The sequence below is a fragment of the Belonocnema kinseyi genome, chromosome 6 (genome assembly GCF_010883055.1).
Source record: "Belonocnema kinseyi isolate 2016_QV_RU_SX_M_011 chromosome 6, B_treatae_v1, whole genome shotgun sequence".
Classification (NCBI taxonomy): domain Eukaryota; kingdom Metazoa; phylum Arthropoda; class Insecta; order Hymenoptera; family Cynipidae; genus Belonocnema; species Belonocnema kinseyi.
This window is the reverse complement of record NC_046662.1, coordinates 7,456,608-7,481,538: the sequence shown is the minus strand read 5'-3', so window position 1 is coordinate 7,481,538 and position 24,931 is coordinate 7,456,608. Positions and strand designations below refer to the sequence as shown.

General features: G+C 22.0%; 1 protein-coding gene across 3 annotated transcripts in view; it reads right to left on the bottom strand.

Annotated features, from left to right (window-relative positions):
- LOC117174958 overlaps positions 1 to 24,430 on the bottom strand; it is a 57,395-nt gene extending 32,965 nt beyond the window's left edge. Inside the window, exons 1-9 of one of the 3 annotated variants that reach the window (XM_033364426.1) lie at positions 24,231 to 24,430; positions 23,970 to 24,155; positions 23,814 to 23,897; positions 18,216 to 18,293; positions 18,048 to 18,096; positions 14,861 to 14,945; positions 14,673 to 14,780; positions 8,195 to 8,383; positions 3,077 to 3,261 (exon numbers count right to left, since the gene is read on the bottom strand). In XM_033364426.1, the coding sequence (XP_033220317.1) occupies positions 3,077 to 3,261; positions 8,195 to 8,383; positions 14,673 to 14,780; positions 14,861 to 14,945; positions 18,048 to 18,096; positions 18,216 to 18,293; positions 23,814 to 23,897; positions 23,970 to 24,113 (922 nt within the window). In that variant the 5' untranslated portion in view covers positions 24,114 to 24,155; positions 24,231 to 24,430. Of the gene's footprint in view, positions 1 to 3,076; positions 3,262 to 8,194; positions 8,384 to 14,672; positions 14,781 to 14,860; positions 14,946 to 18,047; positions 18,097 to 18,215; positions 18,294 to 23,813; positions 23,898 to 23,969 lie in introns of all 3 variants that reach the window. The other 2 variants (XM_033364428.1, XM_033364427.1) reach the window with 2 other exon arrangements.
- Between the last annotated feature and the right edge of the window lie 501 nt (positions 24,431 to 24,931).

Here is a 24,931-nt window from a genome sequence, read left to right as displayed (position 1 = left end):
TTCAATACATAATTATATCTTCATTCACACCGTTGAATTTTCAAGCCAAAAAATTGAATTTTCTATAAAAACAAAAATTTAAATCCAAAAAGGATGAGTTTTCTATTCAAAAAGAAAAACTTTTAACAAAAAAGTTTAATATTCAAACGGAAAAGATTAATTTAAAAAAATGGTTGAATTTTCAATAATAAATTTAAATTTTAAGAAAGAAAAATTTATTACCAACCAAGAAAGATAATTTTTTCTAGCAAAAAAGAAAAATTACAATCCAAAAAGAGGACTTTTCTATCCAAAAGACTAATTTTCAAGCAAACATTTAAAATTTCGACAAAAAACAGACTTTTTAATAAAATTATTTAATTCTTAGCAAACCAGTTTATTTTAAATCAAAAAACCAAATTTTTTAACAAAAAAGTTGATTTTGCAAACAGAAAAGATTAATTTAAAGAAATGGTTGAATTGTCAACAACAAATTTAAATTTTAACAAAGAAAGATGAATTACTAACAAATAAATATGATTTTTTTCTTCAAGAAAATGAATATTTGCAATTCAAAAAGACCAATTTTCTATTCAAAAGACCAATTTTCCACCAAACAGTTAAGATTTGGACGAAAAAAGACTTTAATAAATTGTTTGAATTCTTAACAAAAAAGTTCGTTTTCAACCAAAAACAAATTTTTTTAACCAGGATAACTTTTCTATCAAAAAAATTAATTTACCATCTAGAAGTATGAATTTTTAACTAAACAGTTGAATTCTGAACAAAAAAATTCTTTTTAATAAAATGGTTTAATTTGCAACCAAAAAGTACAATTTTAAAGCCAAAAATTACATTTCTACACTAAAAAAAACTTTTCCAGCGAAAATTAAATTTTCAATCCACAAAGGATGAGTTTTCTATTCAAAAAGGCAATTTTTTAACAAAAAAGCTGAATTTTCAACCGTAAAAGATTACCAAAAAAGAAAAAGTACAATACAAAAAGAGGAATTTTCTATCCAAAAGACCAATTTTCAAACAAACCGTTAAAATTTCTCTACAAAAAACAAACTTTTTAATAAAATAGTTGAATTCTTAACCAATAAGTTTATTTTTAATCAAAAACCAACATTTTGATTTAAGATGATTTTTCTACCGAAAAAAATGGATTTACCATCTAGGGGGATGAATTTTCAACCAAACAGCTACAATTATAGCAATAACAAAATTACTTTTTAGTAAAATGTTTGAATTCACAATAAAATAATTATATCTTCAATTAAATAGTTGAATTTTCAACATTTTTTCAATATTTTTCCATATAAAGTAATAAACAATGAATAACAAATTAAATTTACACTTAAAAAATTGTCAGAATTATATTTTTTAAAGTAATTTTAAATAAGATAAATTAAAAAATGTAAAATAAATAATTTATTTTGTAATGTAATAAATAGATTGTTTTTAACGTAACAATTTTTTAAATTAAAAGTTAAATTATTAAAATTTTAAACAGTTTAACCATTCTTCAAAAGCTTAAAAATTTTATTTCAAAACTTTGAAAAGTTTAGAAGTGGTTTTATATTTTTCCAAATTTAAAATCAGTGCTGAAATTTTTTTGAACCGTTTGAATATATTTGTAAATGAATTGAATTTTTCCTACAAATCTTAGAAAATTCTGCAAATTAAAAAAATCTTTAAAATTTGAATTTATAAATAACAATAGGAACACTTATTATTTGTAGAAAAAATTAGAGTAATTTTAAGAGATATTTAGAAGTTTAAAAAATATCAAAATTAAATTTAGAACTTGAAATTGTTTCAAATCATTTACACGAAGTTTTTGACCCGAAAAAATTGGGCTATTCGTGCCGAAATTTTGTTGCAAATATCCACAGCCGAATTTAAAACAAAATGCAGATTTTTGCAGATTTCAACGAAAAAATTTTAAAACATTTTAAGAGATTTCCAAAATTATCAAAACAGAACCTGGAAGACTTTAGGGATTTTTTATTAATCTCTTGAAATTACTCAAATTTGGTTTAAAAATAATAACTGTTCAATTGCTATTTATACGTCAAAATTTAAAAATTTCACTTACAAATTAAACATTTTTTAAACGGAAAAATTCAAATCGTATTCAACTGCATTCAATTTATTATAAAAAATAATATAAAGGAAGACTTAAAACTTTAAATAAATTAGAAACATTTTATTGTTGAATCTTAAAAATTGTTATTTAAAACAAAAAATTATCGGAATGAATTATATTAATTTCAATTCGTATCAAGACTTTCGAATTCATACAGTTACAATCTGGAAATTCTCAAATTTTGAACGCATTTAGAATCGTTTTGTCAAATCAATCATTGTTCAGTTTTTTTATAGATTAATTATTTACAAAACTGTTAAAATAAAACTTGGACAATTTTTTCTTCTGAAAATTCGTAAAATTCCCGTTCAAGAAATAAATTCACTGTCATTTCCCGGTCCAGCGGCCATCCTGAAAATAGGCAAATTTACAACTAAAAAGTGTTTTCTTTCTAATAAGATGACTTTTGTACAAAAAAAAAAAGAATTTACAATCCCAAAAGGGTGAGTTTTCAATCCAAGAAGACGAATTTTAACAAAACTGCTGAATTTGCAACCAAAAAATTACTTTTTAACTAAATGGTTGAATTTTTAATAAAATAATTATATCTTTAACCAAAAAGTTCAATTTTCAAGCCTAAAAATGATTTTTCTACACAAAAAGAAGACTTTTCTACCAAAAAGATTTACAATACAAGAGGAAGAATTTTCTATACAAAAGAAGAATGTTTAACAAATTAGTTGCATTTTTGACTAAATAGGTTCATTTTTAGACCTTTAGACGAATTTTCGTAAATAAAAGACAAATTTTCAATCAGGAAAATGGAAATTTGAATCAAAAAGTTAATTTTAAAACCACAAGTAGAATTTTTAACCAAAAGAGTTGAATTATCAACTGAAAATATAATACTAAACTTTTAAACCAAAAATAATTGGATCTTTTTATTTGGTTCTATTAATTTAATTCGCATATTAGTGAAAAAACAAGAAAAAGGGAAAAATTTACCGTTCTCAGAACTCATGAAGGAATTTTCGGATGCAATTTGCTGTGAAACCATATCGCAAATTTGTTTACATCTTTCTATTGAGAACGATTTGCTTTTTTCAGGGCTTTCTTGATTTCTTCTTACTAGTTCTCTTCCACGTTGATATTCATCATCAACAGTTTTTGACGCAACTTTTTGGCCAAGCCTACAAATTATTAAATGATAATTATTCTAAAACTATACAATATTTACAAAAATATTCTATAAGGGGCCGTCTCAAAACATGGGAAATAGGGTGATTTTTCACGAAAATAGAGGAGGAATTAATCTAAATATCATAAATAATGTTAAATTCCTAAGATTTCAAGTCGTAATATATTTCATTTTTCAACAAAATAGTCGAATTTTCAAACAAACGAGGTTTTATGCGAAAAGAGATGAATTTTTTAACCCAAAATACTAATTTTGTCCACAAAACAATTTAATTTTTAACCAAACCCTTGAATTGAGAATCTAAAATTTAAACTTTCAAGCAAAAGAGATGAATTTTCTACGAAATTGTAGAACTTTTAACAAAATAACTAAAAAATTTTAACCCAAAAAGACAAATTTTTTGAAAGAAAGTAGTATTTTCAACAGAAAAGATTAAAATTTCAATAAAAAAATACGAATTTTTTAAAATAAAGTTGAATTTTCAATCCGAAAAGTTGAATTTTCAACAAAAAAAGGTCATTTGCAACCAGTCAAATTTAAAAAGAAATTGTATTTTAAAGCTAAAAGGACGCGTTATCTACAAAACTATCAAAATTTTCAACCAAAATATGAGTTTTTAACTAAAAACTTCATTTTAATACCAAATAGTTATATTTTCCTAAAAATAGTCTAATTTTTAGCGAAATAGTTGAATTTTGAACTAAAAATTTGATTTTTTAAACAAGAAAATTAATTTTCAATCAAAAATTTTCTACCGTGAAAGATGAATTTTCAAACAAAAGACGCATTTTTCAAGGAGGCGAATTAAACAAACATTTTTTAAATAAACCAATTGACTCCTTAAAAAACTAGACGAATTTTCAATTAGAAAAATAAGTCTCAAACCAAATAGTTAAATTTTTAACTCGAACAGATATTTTTTTAAACAAAAATGGAATCGTCAAATTTTCAGTTTGAGAAAAACCAATTTTGATTGATTTACTAAACAAGTATTTATCAAATAATTAATCAAATAGTTTAATTTTCAATTTATAAATAATAAATATCCAACAAAAAATTGAATAGAGAAATTTTCATACAAAATGATTAATTAAAAAAAAAAGAATTTTCATCCAATTTTGAGTTTAAAAGCCAAAAAGACGAATTTTTGCGAAGAAAGTAGAATTTTCAACAGAAAAGTTCATTTTGACCCAAGAAAGATGACTTTTCTACCGTAAAAGATGAATTATCAAACAAAAAAGATGAAAATTTCAAGCAAAAAATACGAGCTTTGTAGAAGAAAGTTGATTTTTCAAACCGAAAAATTAAATGTTCAAACAAAAAGGTTCATTTTCAACCATTCGAATTTTTAAAAATGGTTTATTTTTAGAGCCAGAAGGATGAATTATCTACAAAATTGTTGAATTTTCAAAACAAAAATATGACCTTTTAACAAAAAACCTAGTCTTAATAATAAATAGTTAAATTTTTAACTCGAAAAGATATTTTTTTAAACAAAAATAGAATCGTCAAATTTTCAGTCTGAGAAAACGAATTTTCTACTAGTTTAATTCAACCAAAAAAGACCAATTTTTAACAAAATAGTTAAATCTTGAACCAAAAAGAATAATTTTCAAAAAAGAACTATTTATCAAATAATTAATCAAATAGTTTAATTTTTAACTTATAAAGAATAAATTTCCGACAAAAAATAAAATAGAGAGACTTTCATATAAATTAATTAATTAATAAACAAAAAATGAGTTTCAGGCCAAATAGTTAAATCAACACAAAAATATATTTTTTTAACCAAAAATCTAATTGTAAAATTTTTAGTTTAATACAATAATTTTCAACCAAAATCGAATTTTTACAAGCTAAATTCAACTAAAAAGGCCAATTTTTAACAAAATAGTTGAATCGTGAATTAAAAGTTGAATTTTTAATAAACAACAATAATTTTCTAACAAAAAATTTATAAGGAATAAATTTCAAACAAAAAATGGAATAGTGAAATTTTCATATAAATGAATAGATTTTTAACAAAACAAAAACAAACAATGATTGACAAAAATTATAATTTCTCATTCAAAGAGGTCAATTGTAGCAAAATTAGTTTCTAAGAAAAAATACGAATTCTCTGCCAAGAAGATCAATTTTCTACAAAAAGAAAACGAATTTTCAAAAAAAGTTATTAATCTTAAGGCCTAAAAGACTAATTATACACAAAACAACTGGATTTTCAACCCAAAAATATGATTTTTCAACAAAAAAACTAAATTTAAATGAATAGTTTAATTTTCTACCAAATTGTGGATTTTTTGGGCCAAAAAGACGAGTTTAATACATAATATTTCTCTTTCAGAACCAAAATATGAATTTCCCATTAAAATGATGAATATTCAACCAAAAAAGGTAATAGTTGATAATTTAACCAAAAAATATTTCTGTTTAAAATTTAAAAAAAAATTCATTCAACCAAAGAAATACGAATTTTTAACAAAATAGTTGAATTCTCAACCAAAACAGACTTATTTACAATAAAATACATTAATTTTAAACTAAAAATAATCAATTTTCAATTAAAAATATATAATTTCAACTAAAACTGGAATAATTATAATATTAGTTTGAAAAATTGATTCTCAATTAAAAAAAAGAGGAAATTCAACAAAATAATTCAATTTTCGACCGAAGAGATGAATTTTCACATAAAATATGAATCTTCAAATAAAAAAAAATGAATTTTTAACAAAAGAATTCAACATTTAATGGAAAAGATAATATAATATGAGCATGAATTTTTACCAAAGTACTTTAACTTTCAATCAGCTGGTTGCATTTTTCACGAAAAAAAGACAACTTTTTAACAAAATAGTTTCGTTTTCAATAAAATAATAAAATTTTTAACCATATACTAGAATTTGTACAAAACAAGACGAATTTTGAACTAAAAATGATCAGTTTTCAAATAAAAATATCAACTTTTAATTAAAACTGGAATAATTATACCATTAGTTTAAAAAATTAATTCTCAATTTAAAGAAAGAGAAAATTCAACAAAATAATTAAATTTTCGACCGAAGAGACGAATTTTTTTTAATGCAAAAGATGATATGATATTTTAAGTAAGTATATCAATTTTCTAAAAATGGAAGTTACAATCTCAACCAAACAAATGAATCTTAAACCAAAAAAATACATTTTTAACAAAGTAATTCAAATTTTAACCAGCTGGCTGCATTTTTCACGAAAAAAAAATGACTTTTTTAAAAAACAGTTGCATTTGCAATAAAATAATAAAATTTTCAACCAAATACTAAACTTTTTAATCAAACGAAATGAATTTCGAATCCAAAATATAATAGTAGACTTTTAAACCAAAATTTTCAAACCGAGTTTTCAACAAAATACTTGAATTTCGAACTAAATATGGTCAATTTTCAATTAATAATACAAATTTTTAACTAATAATGGAATAATTATATTATTAGTTTAAAAAAATTAATTCTCAACTCAAAAAAAGGAAATTCAACAAAATAATTTCATTTTCGACCGAAGAGATGAATTTTAACCTAAAATGATGAATCTTCAAATAAAAAAAATGATTTTTTAACAAAGTAATTCACCTTTCAACCAGCTGGCTGCATTTTTCACGAAAAAAGACAACTTTTTAACAAAATAGTTTTGTTTTCAATTAAATAATAAAATTTTCAACCAAATACTAGAATTTTTAATCAAACAAAATGAATTCCGAACCCAAAATATAATAGTATGTTTAAAAAAAAGGGTCCACAAAATAAATGAATTTCGAAATAAAAATGGTCGATTGTCAATTAATAATATCAATTTTTAACTAAAAATGGAATAATTATATTAGTTAAAAAAATTAATTGTCGATTTTAAAAAAAGGCAATTCAATAAAATAATAAAATTTTCAACCCAATAATACTAGAATTTTTAATCAAACAAAATGAATGCCGAATCAAAAATATAATATTAGACTTTTGAACCAAAATTTTCAACAAAATACATGAAGTTTGAACTAAAAATGGTCAATTTTTAATTAATAATATCAATTTTTAACTAAAAATGGAATAATTATATTATTAGTTAAAAAATTGATTCTCAACTCAAAGAAAGGAAATTCAACAAAATAATTACATTTTCGAACAAAGAGATGAATTTTAACCTGAAATGATGAATTTTTAAATAAAAAAATTAATTTTTAACAAACTAATTGAACTTTCAACCAGCTGGCTGCATTTTTCAAGAAAGAGATTGCTTCTTAAGAAAATAGTTGCATTTTCAATCAAATAATAAAATTTCCAACCCAATACTAGAATTTTTAATCAAACAAAATGAATTCTGAACCCAAAATATAATAGTAGACTTTTAAACCAAAAATTTTAAACCGAATTTTCAACAAAATCAATGAATTTTAAACTAAAAAGGGAATAATTATACTATTAGTTACAAAAATTAAATCTCAATTCCAAACAAAGAGGAAATTAAACAAAATAGTCATTAAATTTTCGACCAAAGAGATGAATCTTCAACCAAAAAATTAATTTTTGACCAATAAGTGAATTTTTAACAAAGTAATTTAACTGTCAACCAACTGGCTGCATTTTTCACGAAAAAAAATAACTTTTTAACAAAATAGTTGCATTTTGAATAAAAAAAATAAAATATTCAACCAAATACTAGAATTTTTAACCAAACACGATGATTTCCGGATCCAAAATATAATAGTAGACTTTTGAACCAAAAGTACTTAAATTTTCTCATTGCAAAAAAAAAACGAAAAAAGGAATAAGTTTTTTTAAAACAGAGGGAAAGAATTCTTTTTAAAAACTTCGCAAATTCAGGTAACGTAATTTATGGACGGCTCCTTAAGAGTTTATTTTTAATTGTTGAGATATAATTATTGAATTTTATCTTACTCAGTTCTTTCGTTTCCAGATTTCTTTTGATATTTCATCATTAAGCTGTCGAATATATCTTCTTCAGAAATTTCCTCAAAATTTTCAGATGAATCCGTATCATATTTTCGTGAAGCTCCTTGCAAATTAGGCTTCTGACCACACTTTTCTTCTTTTACAGCCTTTAGTAATCCGGGTTTCCGCTTATTTCTATAAAAAGAAACAAAGAGGAAACCCGTTTAAAAAATGATCTCAAAACAGGGGAAATATAAATATAATTTGTGTATGTACCATATTTTTAAGGTTTCAAGTGGAAATACATTTCATTTCCAACCAAATGGTTAAATTTTGACCCTAAAAAGACAAATTTTCAAAAAGAGAGTTGAATTTTCAATCGAAAAAATCGAATTACAGGGTGGCCGTTCTAATCGACGAAATAAAATACCGGTTTTTTTCCGGTTCGCAAACATTTTTCACTGTCAATGAAATTCAAAAAATGGAACACTAAAGCCTAACAATTTTCCACTTGAGGTAATAAAAACTGAACTGCAAATGAAAGCACTCAATGTGCAACTGTTAAATTTTGAACTTTTCAAAATGAAATTTAAAAGTTTTTTATTTTAAAATGTTGTATTAAAATGCTCAATAATGTACGTGTATGAAATTGAAGGCACTGACATTTTTCAATATAAAAAAATATAATTCCACGTTATCATTTTCAATGCTCTAAATTAAAAAATCAATCAATGAACTTTAAAATTTTCAAAATTATATAACCTTAAGGAATTTTAAGCTACAAACATTAACTATTGAAAAATTTAAAAATGTTTAACTGAATACTTCTTAAATTAGAAATGCAATTATGTTCTTTTTAAATAGTTTAAACATCCTTTGAAAGCTTCAAAAATTTATTTCAAAATCTTGAGAAATCTAGAAGTTGTTTTAAATTTGTTTTAAATTTTAAATCACTTTGGAAATTTTTTCAGAACTTCTGAATATCTGTCAAAATTAATTGATTTTTTTCTACAATTTTCAGAAAACCCGGTAATTTTAGAAAATTTCCTTAAAATTTGGATGTACAAATAACAATTGAATATTTATTATTTTTAGGCGAAATTTGAGTAATTTTAAGAGATATGTAGAAGAACAAAATGTAGATTTTTTCAGGTTTTAAACAAAAAAATTAGATTCTTTTCAAAAATTGTGAAAGGCTTCAAAAGAATAAAAAAATTTTCTTAAGATGTATAGGAAAATTAAACATAATTTTTCATTTTGAAACATTATTTCAAGAGAATACTTAATAATTTTTTGAAAGATTTAAACAAATTTTTCAAAAAAGATTCTAGAAGATTTTAAGCAAACTTTCACAAATTTGCATGCTAATTTTTTATCTTTTTAAAACACCTAAATATCTCTTAAAATTACTCAAGCTTTTTTTACAACTGTTCATTTGTAAATTATACATCGAAATTTAAAAATTTCACTTACAAATTAAGCATTTTTCAAATACAACAATTAAAATTGTAACGTTTCCTATGTGAAACAATTCAGTTAAAGATTCTTTATTTTTAAATATTTGGTTTCAATTTACTTGCTTAAATAAAAATTCAAATATTACTAAATATTGAATAATTAATCTTTTTTTAAATTAAAATTTTCAAATTGAATGGGTTAGAAATCGTTTTGTTCACTTTTTATTACTTAAGTTCAGATAAATTTAAAAAAATTATTTATTAAATAAAAATGTTTTCATCCAAAATTTGAAACATCAAAGGCTTTTATTTTTGATTTATCCAAGTCTTTAAGAAAGCATTTAAAAATTCTTTAAATTAAAAATTTAAATTCAAAAATAAAAATTGTAAATGAAAAATGTTTAAAGGAAAAAAATGTTGAATTACGCATTGTAAGCTAAATAATAGCATAATTGAAAAACATAACAATTCAAATAATTATTTCAAAACTGTTGGAATCAAACGTGGACAGATAACCAAAAAGATGAAAATATTTGAATTTTCAAATTAGAAAGATGAAATATCGCTGAATTTTCAAGACAAATAGAGAAGTTTTCTACAAAAAATTTTAATTTTCCACGAAAAAGTTAATTTTCAATCAAACAATTTAATTTTTAAACAAATAGCTTAATTGTCTACCAAAATGTTGCAATTTCAAGCCAAAAAAATCAATTTTCTACAAAACAGTCGAATTTTCAACTCAGTAATATGTATTTTCACGAAAAAGTTCATTTTTGAACAAATCTTTGTAGTTAGTGCCTTATATTTTTAAGTTTTTCAGACAAAAAAAAACGAATTTTCGACGAAACAGTTGAATTTTCAAACCAAAATGACGAATTTTCAACAGAATGTTGATTTTAAACCAAATATTTGAATTTTCTGCCAAATAAACATTTCTACAGAAAGTAAGATTTTCCACTTAAAAAAAGTTAATTCTTAACTAAAAGGTTAAATTTTCAATCAAGTGCTTCAATTTTATATAAAAATTCAGAAATTTCAAGCCAAAGCGACGACTTTTCCATAAAAAAAAGATCGGATTTTCAATCCGACAGTACGAATTTTCAAAAAAAAAAAAGTTATTTTTTAAACAAATAATTATATTTCTAGACAAAATATTGAAATTTCTAGCCAAAAAGATAAATTTTCTACAAAGTAGTTGACTTTTTTCATCAAAAATAATGGATTTTCAACATAAAAAATTTATTTTCAACCAAACAGTTTATCTTTTGAACAAATAGTTGAATTTTCTACCAAAATATTGAAACTTCAAGCCAAAAAGATGCATTTTCGAGAAAAAAGTTGAATTTTTTATCCAAAATAATAAATGTTCAAACAAAAATGTCATTTATAAGAAAATAGTTGAAACTTCTATATAATATTGTAGAATTTCCAAGCAAAAAAGACAACTTTTCTACAAAGCAGTTGAATTTTCAACCCGACAAAATGAATTTTGAACAAAAGGTTTTTTTTTAACCAAGTAGTTGAAATTTTAAGACAAAAATACGATTTTTCTACAAAACAATTCAATTTTTTATCGAAAATAATTCATTTTCAACCAAACAGTTAACTATTAAAATTTCTATAAAATTGTCGAATTTTTAAGCCGATAAGATTTTTTTTCTAGAAAAGAGTAGGATTTGCCACCCCACAATATGAATTTTAAATAAAAGAGTTCAATTTTGTGAAATTTTCTAAACAAAAAGGTGATTTTTCAACAAAACAGTTAAATTTTTAACCAAAAAATAAACTTTTTAACAAAATTATTGCATTTTGAACTAAATAATAAACTTGTTAACCAAAACGGTGAATTTTCAACCATAAATATTATAGTAGACTTTTTAATTAAAATGACTTAATTTTCAACAAAAAATAATTGGATTTGCTTATTGGGCTCTATTAATTCCGTTAAAATTTGAGCGAGAAAACGAAAAAAGGGGAAGATTCTGGAAAATAGAGGAAATTTGTTAATACTAATTGCGTTATTTATTATTTTGAAAACATGTTTATTAATATTTTAACTGAGTTTAAGCGAGACCGATTTTTTACTTTCAGTATTTTTCTTATGATGAAAGGGAAGACATTTTTGTTTGTAATCTTTTTCTGGATCTGACAAGGATAATTTTTTATTTGTAACACTTTTTATCAAATAAAACAGAGGAAATTTTGGTAATTAATTTATTTATTAATTGGAAGAGGAATTTTTTTAATTGTCAATATTTTGAATTTTATATTTTCATTTTTTTTCTGAATTGGAAAAGAGAATTTTTTATAATAATTCTGTTTCTGAATTTTAAAATGGAATTGTAGTTTTCAATTTAATTTTGAATTGGAATAAGGAAATTCTGTATTTCTAACATGTTTATTGAGTTAAAAGGGAAACATTTTTGGATTATAATTTTTTTTCTGAATTTAAAGATTAATTTTTTTAAACTCTGTTAGTGAGTTCAATGGAGTTAGATTTGGCATTTTTAACTTTCAATTTATGATGGAAGGCAAAAATTTCGTTGATTAAGTTTTGGGTGTCAATTGCTTAAAATATATGATTTTCATTTTTTTAATTGTGCCTTTTTGAATAATTAATTTTAAATTAGTTCCATTTCCAAGGCCTTTTTAATATTATTTATTTTTAAAGCTTTAATTTGAAAATATTAATTTTAAATGTTATATATGATTTTTTAACCTGGAGGAATTAAAAAAAAGAAAACCTAATATTTTTATTAAGTAATAGTAAAATTGAACAATATTTCAAATAGTTTCCTACAAATTCGAAAAAAAATGTGGACGATTTTATATCAACATTTTTCAATTTAGTAAGATTAGAAAACTTTAAAAAAATTTGAAATAAGTTTAAGAGATATTTAGAATAGGAAGAGATTTAAAAAGATTTCACAAAATTTCTATAGATTTTTGAAATTGTCAAAACAAAATCTAGAAAAATTGAAGGCAATGTTTTTAACTTAGCAGAATTTGAAGAAAAATTTTGGAAAAATCGAATAATTTAAAAGATATTTTAGAAGGCTTAAAAGTTTTGGAAATGGTTAAAAAATAATTTGAATTTTGAAAATCTTCGAAAAATTTTGAACAAACTTGAAATCGATAAAAATTTCGAAGATTTTTAAGAAGTTTGAAAGGCTTCACGAAAATAAATAACTTTTCTTAAAAATTTTCAGGACTTTTTATTTGGAACTTTCTTAATTTTGAAATATTTTTCAAACTTTAGGAATAATTTGACTCAGTGAAATATTTCCGAAAATATATGAAATTTTTGACGTACAAACTTCTAAAAAGATCCTAAATATATTTTAAACGAGTGACTGGAATTTTTCCTCAAATTTTGTAAATTTCTGTAAAGTACAAAAATAAAATTTTTTGACATCTGAAATCTTTAAAAAATTTCAATTTTCTTAAGAATAATAAGAAATTTTAAAAATAAATAAACAAGTTAACCTAAAAAAATTAATGGTTATTCGAAATTTTTATTTTGTATTAAAAATTATGTATCCCCGAAAATTATAATTTGCGTGATTTTTTTTTCTTTGTGAGCAGAAAAATATTTTTTTTTTTTTTAGAAAATTCGTGTCTTATGTTTGAAAAATAATCTCTCGTTGAGAATTCCTTATTTTTTAAATTGTACAGTTTTAAATAATTAATTTCAAAAGCTTTATAAAAAATTGGAATAACTTTAAAAGATATTTAGAAGTTCAAACTATAATTTGTACATTTTGAGAATTTTGAAATAAAATTTTGAAGCTTCTTAAGGATTTTGAAAAGTTTTAGGAAACTAAAAAAGAAACAATTATTTAAATTCATCAGTAAGTTTAAAGTGATTTTTTTATTTTTTAATCTGAAAAATTAATTAGAAGAGAATATTTAGAAAGATTTTTAAGAATTTAAAAAGATTGATAAAACTGTACAAAAAAAAATCTAGAAAAATGAAAGGCAATGTTTTTAACTCAGCAGAATTTTAAGACAAATTTTGGAAAAATCGAATGATTTAAAAAGATATTTTAGAAGGTTTAAAAGTACTGAAAATAATTAAAAAATCGTTTGAATTTTAAAAATGCTTCGGAAAATGTGGAAAAAGTATGAAAGGCTTCATGAAAATAAATAACTTTTCTTAAGATTCTTGAGGACATTTTTCAGGACTTTTTATTTGGAAAAATTTGTTAAGGAAATTTTAAAAATATATTAAGACATTTTTCAAAATTTTAGGAATAATTTTTCTCAGTGTAAAAGATATTTAGGAATTTAAGAAGCTTTGAAGAGATTAAAAATATTTCAAAACTTTGAAATATTTCCGAAAATATATCAAATTTTTTGTTCTTAAAAACGTCTAAAAAGCGCCTAAATATCTTTTAAATAAGTGATAGGAATTTTTCCTAAAATTTTGTAAAATTCTGTAAAACAAAAAAATAAAATTTTTCGACAAATCTGAATCCTTAAGAAAAATTAAATTTTCTCAAGAATATTAGGAATTAAAAATAATAAACAAGTTAACCTAAAAAAAAGCATTAGTTATTCGGAATTTTTATTTTTTATTCAAAATTATGTATCCCCGAAAATTATAATTTGCGTGATATTTTTTTTTTCTTTGTGAGGAGAAAAATATTTTTTTTCGTAGAAACTTCGTCTCTTATGTTTGAAAATTAATCTGTTTTAGTTAATAATTTTTTAAAAATTTTTTATATAATTTTTTTTAATTCGTCTTTTTGGTTAAAAATACGACTGGTAAAAATTATTATTTTTCGGTTGCGCATTCAGCTATTTTGTGGAAAATCTCTTGTTAAAAATTAAACAATTCCGAACATTGTTAAAACTCAAGTATTTTAAATTTTTGAAAATAAAACAAAGTGTTTAAAAATTAATCATTTAAAAGTTTTGTATCCCTTCTTTTAAAAATGCAAGGCCACCTTTTTTTGAAGAAATTTCTATATAAAGGAATGATTAAATAAATGAATAAAGTGATAAAATATTATAGTTAATCTTACTTTAGTGATTTCACAAGTACCGGACTTGGCTTGATAAAATTCCTTGAAAGCTTTGGATCTTCAGGCGAAGTTCGACTTTTTTTATCATGTAAACCATCCGCGGCTTTCCTGAAAAAAAAATTATTTAAATCAGAATAACAACTAAAAAACCTTAAACTTGTAACATTTTTGGGAAAATAAAAACATACTCTACTATAGAATCATCGCCACGAAGTAGCCTAAAGACATTTCCATTGAATCGTGCTTTATCAGTCTCATTGAAAAATCCGTGCTCTGAAAATCGAATTTTTTTATGTTATACAAAATTGTATAGTTTTTCAACTAAAAAAGGTACATTTCGAATCAAAAATAGAATTATATTTTCAGTTGAAACAATAAATTTTCAATCAAGAAAAATGCAAATTTTTAACAAAATATTTATATTTTTAACCAAAGTGATGAATCTTTGATAAACAATATTGATTTCTTCACCAAAAGTGTAATAGTTGACGTTTCCATACTAAAATATTTTAATTTTTAGTTAACAACAGAAAGATGCTTTTTTAACAATATAAATAAATTGTCTACCATAAATGATGAATTTTTAAGCAAAACAGAAATAGTTACATTTTCAGTTTAAAAAATTAACTTTCATTAAAAGCAGCATTTTTAATAAAATAGTTAAAATTTCAATCAGAGAAATGAATTTTTTTTTTTAAATATGAATTTCTAACTAATTAGATTAATTTTCTACTAAAATAGGCGAACTTTCAACAGCATAGTGTAATTTTTATATAAAAACAGATCAATTTTCAACGAAATAGTTGAATTTTCAATTAAACAGATTAATTTTTTAACTAAAAAGATAAAATTTTCTAACAAAAGTACACATTTCCAAAAAAATACATGAGTTTTCAAATAAAAGTGATCAGTTTTTAACCAAAAATGGAAAAGCTAAATTCTCAGTTACAAAAAAAAATTTCTTTGAAAAAAAAAAACAACAAAATCAATTTTCAATCAAAGAAATTAATTTTCAACCAAAAAGATGTAGTTGCAACTAAAGAGCTTACTTTTCTATCAAAAACGCGAATTATAAACAAAATAGTTGAATTTTTACCTAAAACAGATCAATTTTCAGTACAAAATGAACTTTCAATCAAATAACAAAAATTTTTAATTAAATATATCAATTTTCAACTAAAAGATGATTTTTTTACCAAGAAGATTATTTTTAAATAAAAAAAGTCCCACCAAAAATGGAATAATTAAATTCTCAGTAAAAAAAATAATTTTCAATAAAAAGAAATAATTTTCCATAAAAAAAACTTGTTTTCCATCGAAGGAATCAATTTTCAACAAATAAACATTTTTCAATCAATAAAGAAACAAATTTCACCTAAAATTCTGAATTTTCATGCCAAAAACAGACAAACTTTCAAGAAAATAGTTGAATTTCCAGTTAAAATATTAAATTTCAATCAAATTAATTTTCAACGAAATAGTTCGTTTTTCAATCAAACAGATGAATTTTCAAATACGAAAATTGAATTTCGATAAAAAGATTAATTTTCAACAAAAAATAAAAGTGAAATTTTCAGTAAAAAAATTAATTTTCAATTTAAAAAACTTGTTTTCAACCACAAAAAAAATTTCGAAAGAAGAAAGATCAATTTTCAACTAAGAAAGATTTTTCTATTATCAAAGAAATATAATTTCATTTAAAAAGTGGAGTTTTCAAGCCAATAACACAAATTTTCCCCAAATCAGTTGAAATTTCAACCCGAAAAATATAAGTTTTTAACAAAAAAGTTTTACCAAAACAAATGAATTTTCAACTAAAAAAACGAAACTTAAACTAAATAGTTTAATTTTCAACCAAAGAAATGAATTTTTAACTCGAAATATGAATTTTATACCAAAAAAGTAATATTTTCAAAAAAATACCATTTCTTTTTACCAAAATAAAAAATATGTTTTTAGTGCAAGCATGAATATTGATCAAAATAAAATTAATTTGCAACAAAAAAGTTAAATTATCAATCAAATATATGTACTTTTAAACTAGAATATTGAATTTTTTATTAAAAAAGATTAATTTTCCATAAAAAATGTAATCGTTCAATCAAAGACAAATTTTTAATAAAATAAAAAAAATTATCAACTGAAGATCAATTTGTAACCTAACTTGGAAAAGTTTAATTTTCAGTCTAAAAAATTAATTTTCAATAAACAAAATCTTGCTTTCAATCAAAGAAATAAATTTTCAACGAAAAATATCAAAGTTCAACCTAGAAAGATTTTTCTGTCATTAAAAAAATAATATTTCATTCAAAATGTACAATTTTTGAACCAAAAACACAAATATCTTCGATATCAGTTGCAATGTGAATCTGAAAATATAAATTTTTCAAACTAAATACTTTTATTTTCAATCAAAAAAATTAATTTTTAACTCGAAAGATTAATTTTTTACCAAAAAAAAGACATATTTTTAGATAAAAACGATAAATTTTCGAACAAACATAGAATAGTTAAATTCTCCATTAAGAAAGTTAATTTAAAAAACAAAGAGAAACGAATTTTCTTCAAAAAAAATTAATTATTAACCAAAAATATGAAGTTTCAACTAATGAGATTACTTTTCTAATTAAAAAAATAGAATTTTGAACAAAATAGTTGTATTTTCACCTTCAAAGGATACATTTTTAGTACAGGCATGAATTTTTATGTAAATAAAATTATTTTTAACGAAATAGTTAAATTTACAAACAAATATATGCATTTTTAAATAAGAAGATTGAATTTCTATCAAAAAAAGATTAATTTTCTATTAAAAAAAATGTAATAATTCAATCTTCAGAAAGATGAATTTTTAAATTAATTTACAACCTAATAGTTTAGTTTTCGAACAAAGAAATTAATTTTCAATAAAAATAAATAATTATTCACCAAGAAGATTAAGACTCTACCAAAAAAAAAAACTAATTTTCAATAAAATAGAGGAATTTTCAAAGGAAGAAAATAAATTTGTAACCAAACGCGAATTTTTAACAGAATAGTCTCATTTTAAACCAAATATGATTATATCTCAACGAAAAAATTATTAGTTGATATTTACAAGTAAAAAATGTAAATTTGAAACTAAAAATAGTTGAATTCAACCAAAATACCACAATACTTCTGACATTAATTTAATCAACTAATTTTGGAAAAATCAAACTGAAAATAGAATAAGAGTCAAAAATAAAAATAAAATTTTATTAAATAGATGTAAATTTAAATTTTAATAAAAAATTGAATTTCAATTTTAATTAAATTAAATTTTAAATTTAAAAATTCAAAATGAAAATGGTACTAAAGTAATAATTTGTTAATAAAAATAGCAAATTTACTTACCTCTGTTCACTTCGTTGCCTCTCGCTCCATTTTTAAACAATCCAATAAACTAGAAAAACAAAATCTATTTTTTGATGTTTCAAGATTTAGGATATTTCTAGATATAAGTAAAATGTATTTTTTCACAAAATAGGTCAATCATAAAACTATATTATATAATTTCCTTACCGGATCTGCAAGAAGTTTTGGGCATATTTTCTTCTGTTCTTGTTTTTTCACTTTTTCGATATCCTGAGTGTTATCTTCCTGTCAAAAAATGCATAATTCAACATTTATAATTATTTTAATACGTCATTTATTTGTTTTTTATGTAAGACATTTTGCATTAAAATTCTTATTTTTTAAAATTAAAATTTCAATAATAACATTATTGTCATATGGGAGCCTTTTTTTTAAAGATTCTTGAGAAAATTCAAAGAGATTTTTGAATATTTCAGAAACGTAAAATCAAAATTTTAACAAAAAAGGTAATTTCCAATCAAAATAGTTTCTACAAGGAAAATTTATTTTCTAAGAAAAAAGATCAATTTTCAAAGAAATAGTTTTAAAAAAGTTTTTAATTTTGAATGAAAAACAGTTGAATTCATTTAAAAAAAATAATTTTCAGCAAAATATTTAAATCCTCAACCAAAACAGATGAATTTTCTGTAAAAAGGACTAATTTTCTACGAGGTAATTCCATTTTCAACCAAGGAAGATGAATCTTAAATAGCAAATTTAATTGTTCATATTTGAAATAAAAAACATTTTTCTTTAATCAAAACTATTCGAATTCATATAAAAAGAAGAATCTTTAATAAAGTAGTTGAATCCTCAACCAAACAGATACAAATTTTACAAAATAGGCATTTTAAATTTTCACAGGAATTTGGAGAAGTTATTTATTTTCTTGAAATCTTTCAAAATGCTTAAAAGGCTTCAAATTTTTATTTGAAATCTTCAAAAATATAATTTTTTTATCTTTTTTAGTTTAAAAATATTTTGGTACCTTTTTAAAACTCCTAAATATTTAAGAAACTTGTTCTTAATTTGTGTAATTTTGCAAAATTAAATCATTCTGATTTAGAATTTTCGACATTCTTTTTCCAAATTTCAGGAAATCACTTGAAATGTTTTTTTTTTATTTTCTTATTAAAATTAAAAAACCTTTCTTGAAACCTTTAAAAATTATCACAAAGTATCTTTTTTTTGAATTTATCGAAAATCTAAACTCTGTCTTAAATTTCTTAAAATTTTCACAAGTTTAAATTATTTTTATAACTTCTTACAACTTCTAAATATTTCTTAAACTTACCGTATTTTTTTAAAATTTTGAAATCTTGCAATATTGACAAATGAATTTTTTACAAAGTGGTTCAATTTTCCACCGATAAATGTTATATTTCAAACAAAAAAGATAATTTTCAAGCAAGTAGTAGAATTTTTAGCGAAAATCATGAATTATCAACCAAGATGTGATATTTGACATTTCTAAGAAAAAGATTTTAATTTTATGTGAAAAACAGTTAAATTCAACAACAAAATTTTGTTTTAAACAAAATAGTTACATTTACATCAAAAATTATTATTACCAAAAAATATGAATTTTAACCGGGGAATAAGAAAGTTAAAATTGCAACCAAAAAAGATTTCAATTTTAAATGGAAAACAGTTTAATTCAGAAAAACAAAAAAGGAAATTTTTAACAAAACCTGCAACCAAGTAGTTTCTCTAATAAAAAAAAAAGAAAGATAAGTTTTAACCAAATGATTAAATTTTCAAGAAAAAAAACATGAATTCTCAACGAAAAATATGATATCTAATATTTGAAACGAATTTTTTTATTATTTCAAATTTTTAACAAAATTATTTCAACAAAATTGTTTAATTTTCAAATAGAGATGAATTTTTACCTAAAACTGTAAATATTCTAATTAAAATGATTTTATTTTATAGCAAAAGCAGTTAAATTCAACCAAAAACAAACAAAAAACTTTTTAAAAAATTTAATTAAAAACGAAGAACTTTCAACCAAAATAAAGATTAAACAAAATGGTTTCATTTCTAACCAAAAAGAACATTAATTTTTAAAGAAAAATATAATAGTTATTAATATTTTAACCAAAACAAATGTTATTTTACAGTAAAATTAGTCAAATTCAATAAAAAACGAAACATTTTCAACACAAGTTAGAACAAAAATTTTTAACAAAAAAAGGATTTTTGAAGAAAATAGTTATATTTTCAACCAAAAAATATTTATTTTCAAGCAATGGCAATTAAATTCAACCGAAAACAATAATTTTCAACAAAAAAGTTAGAAAATAAATTTTTAACAAAAAAAAAGGAGTTTTTGAGAAAAGAGTTACATTTTCAACCAAAGAGATAAATTTCCAACTAAAATTATAAACATTCAATAAAAAACATTCGAAATGTAACTATTTTATTAAAAAAACTTTTTTTTCGTTTAAAATTTTGATTGATTTTAACTGATTTTGCTTTAAAATAAAAGCTTTATTAATTAAAATATTCATAACTATTATATTTTTCTTTGAAAATTCATCTTTTTTCTATTGAATATTTATAATTTTATTTGAGAATTCAGCTCTTTGGCTGGAAATGAAACTTTGGTTGAAAACCCCTTTTTGTTGTTGATGAAAATAGCTTTGAATTGAATTGCCTTTGTTTTTAAATAAAATCTTTTTTTTGTTGATTTTTGAATTATTAATATTTCAATAAAAAAAATTATTTTCAATCAAAATCAGTCAAATTCTGTAAAAAAACGAAAAATTTTCAATAAAAGTTGGAAAAAAAATGTTAACAAAGAAAAATGAGTTTGTCAACAAAATAATTATATTTTCAACAAAAAAAAAATTATTTTTATCAAAGGAAATTGAGTTGAACCAAAAAGAATAATTATCAACAAAAAAAAATTAGAAAATACATTTTTAACCAAAAAATAGGATTTTCCAAGAAGAGTTACATTTTCAACCAAGGAGATAAAGTTCCAACTAAAATTATAAATACTTATTAAAAAAAAGATGAATTTTCAAAGAAACCTATAATAACAATTAGAGTTTTCTTTGAAATTCCGTTTTTTTTTTAAATTGATTATTTTTAATTTTAGTTTGAAAATTTAGATCTTTGGTAAAAAAAATGTAACTGTTTTATTGAAAAAGCTTTTTCTTTTCGTTTAAAATTTCGATTGAATTTAACTGATTTTGCTTTAGAACAAAATCTTTGTTCGTTGAAATATTGATAACTATTATAGTTTATTTTGAAAAGACACATTTTTTTATTGAATATTTATAATTTTAGTTGCGAGTTTAGCATTTTGGTCAAAAATGTAAGAATTTTCTTAAAAAATCCTTTTTTTTGGTTGAAAATTTATTTTCTAACTTTTTTTTTTTAATTGCGTTTGCTTTAAAATAAAATCTTTTTTTTGTTTAAATATTAATAACCAGTTATTAATATTTCAACTTAAAATTTTTTATTATAAACAAAGGCAATTAAATTCAAAGCAATTTTCAACAAATAAAAAAAAAGGATTTTTCAACAAAAGTTTCATTTTCAACCAACGAGCTGAAATTCTTAAATAAAATTATAAATATTTAATAAAAATGACTTTAAAAAAACTAATAGATATTAATATGTCAACCAAAATGGTTTTCTTTGAAAAATACATCTTTTTTATATAAACTAGTTATCAATATTTTACACATAAAAGATTTTATTTTGAAACAAAAGCAATTAAATTTTTTTTAAAGTTAAAAAATAAATTTTCAAAAAAAGAAAAAAGGATTTTGCAAGGAAGAAGGTACATTTTCCACCAAGGAGCGAAATTTCCAAATAAAATGAAAAATATTCAATAAAAAAAAGATGAATTTTCAAAGAACACTATATAACTATTATAGTTTTCTATAAAAATCCATCTTTTTTGTAAATTGAATATTTATCATTTCAGTTGCAAATTTAGCATTTTGGTTAAAAATGTAACTATTTTCTTCAAAAATCCTTTTTTTTTTGAAAATGTATTTTCTAACTTTTTTTGTTGAGTTTAATTGTCTTTGCTTTAAAATAAAATCTTTTTTGTTTAAATATCAATAACCAGTTTTTAATATTGCAACAAAAAAAGATTTTATTTAAAAACAAAGGCAATTCAATTCAAATCAATTTTCAACGAAAAAAATTTTTTTTCAACAATTTTCATTTCCAGCCAGATTGGAATTCTCAAATAAAATTATAAATATTTAAATTCTACAAAAAAGTTAGAAAATAAATTTAAAAAAAAAAAGGATTTTTCAAGAAACGAGGTACATTTTCAACCAAAAAGCTCAATTTCAAACTAAAATTCTAAATATTCAATCGAAAAAATACGAATTTTCAAAGAAATGTAACTCTTTTCTTCAAAAATCCTTTTCTTTTTGTTAAAAATTTACTTTCTAACTTTTTTGTGGAAAATTATTCTTTTTGGTTGAATCTAATTTGCTCTGCTTAAAAATAAAATATTTTTTGGTTGAACATACAACTATTCTATTGAAAAATCCTTTTTTTTTGTTAAAATGTATTTATAACTTTTTGAAGTTTTCATTTTTTTGAAAATTCAGCTCTACTTAAAAATGTTACTATTTTGTTTAAAATCCTTTTTTTTCTATTGAAAATTATTGTTTGAATCTAACTGTTTTTGCTATAAAATAAAATCTTTTTAGTTGAAGTGTTAAAAATTATTATACATAAATATATTTTTTTAATGCATCTTTTTTAATTGATTTAATTTAACTTTAGTTCAAAATTTAGCAATTTGGTTGAAAACGTAACTCTTTTCTTGAAAAATCCTGTTTTTTTGTTAAAAATGTATTTCCTAACATTTTGTTAAAAATTATGTTTTTTAATTGAATTTAATTCCCTTTGCTTAAAAATAAGATATTTTTTGGTTGAAAATATAACTATTTTGTTGAAAAATCCTTTTCTTTTTGTGAATTTTTTTTTTCTAACATTTGCTGAAGTTTTCTTTTTTTATTGAATTTGACTGATTTTGCTTTTTGGTTGAAATATTAATAACTATTATAGTTTTCATTAAAAATTAATGTTCTGTCATTAAATATTTATAATTTTATTTGAGAATTTCGCTCTTTGGTTAGAAATGAATCTATTTTGTTGAAAAATTATTTTCTAGCATTTTGGCTGAAATTTCTTCATTTCTGCTTTAAAATAGTTTTCTTTTAATTGAAATATCAATAAATATTGAAGTTTCTTTTCAAAATGAATAATTTTTAGTGAATACATATAATTTTAGTTGAACTGAATTCTCAAATCAAATTATAAATATTTATTAAATATGACTTTAAAAAAATATATAATAGATATTAATATTCCAACCAAAATGGTTTTCTTTGAAAATCCATCTTTTTTTATAAACTAGTTATTAATATTTCAACCATAAACCAATTGGTTGTACATTTATTTTATAGCATTTTGGTTGAAAATTCTTCGTTTTTTATTAAATGAAATTTTTTTATTGAATATATATATATAATACTAGTTGAAAATTCAACTCCACTTGAAAAGTTTACTATTTTGTTTAAAAATTCTTTTTTTTTGTGGTTGAAAATTTGTTGTTTTTGGTTAAATTTAAATTTATTTAAATTAATATAAATTTATATTTAAATGCTTTTTTACAAAATAAAAATAAGAACTTTAATTTTTTTGGGCCGCCAGGTCGTGAAATTTGAAGAAATATTCATCAATCAGACTAGTAAAGTCGAAAATATTTAGGAAACCACTTACGATCGCTTGTCTCCTCTCAGCGAAATCAGTAAGCGTTTTTCCGAATGGCGTCTTTCGTGCTTTAATTTTTGCGGGATTCTTCTGCTGCGATTTTGAGTAAATAGTATTATTTTAAATTCGCAGATAGAAAGCACTTCCATTTTTCAGTAAACTTACCATTGCATGCTTACTTGCTACGACTTGCTTTCGAAGATTGTCCAAATCTTTCTTGCGTTTTTTCTTTTTTACACATTTCGGAAATATATCTCGAACAGACTGGCTTTTATCTCGCGTATCAAAAACTTTCGCTGTTTTACCCATTTTGCAATATTATAAGTACAAAACTCATGTTTGCGTAAGAATCTACAAGAATTTTAAACTTCTAGACACATAAGAAGGCATAAACACTTCTTCATTGAAAAACTTTAAGAACCTAACCTAAAAATGCACTTCACCAAGCGATAAGAGACAAATATCTTCACTTGCAAATTCTTCAGAGCTCGATCAACACTTTATTATCTTCTTTTCCATCGCAAACATTAATTTCTCGATCGTAATCGTATTTCCAAATGGGATTAGATTGACTGGATTAAATTATAAATAAAATTATATCGATCACGATGCATTAGTCGTAAGAGTGGGTGACGTCAGAGTGTCAGGCATAAACAAAAAGACAAAAAGTGAGGGGGAAAAATACATGGACTTTAAAAATTTCAGGTTCGTTCATCGCGTGGAAATCTCCAAAGATATTAAAAATCGAGATGTGGCACTTCACTAGCGAACCTATACTGAATTCCTACAACTAAAAAAATGCTATTAGTTAAAAAGAGACAGAGGTCTTTTTTTAACCAATGGAATTTTTTTTTGATTCTTGGAACTCATTATATAGTAGGTTTGCTAGTGAAGTGCCGCATCTAGAGATTATGAAAAATGATGCAAAACTAAGCATAGGTGGCAGCACCAAGCCAAGTACTGGACGTATTAACTTATTAAGAGGCTTAAGGTGGCTTGGGCGTTTGGTGCCGTACAATGTGGGAGGCACTGTGGGGGCTATCTATCATGCGATCAGTCTTTATTTGAATTTTATTGATATACGCATATTATAATGTCATCTTAATAAAAAAGTAGAAAACGACCAA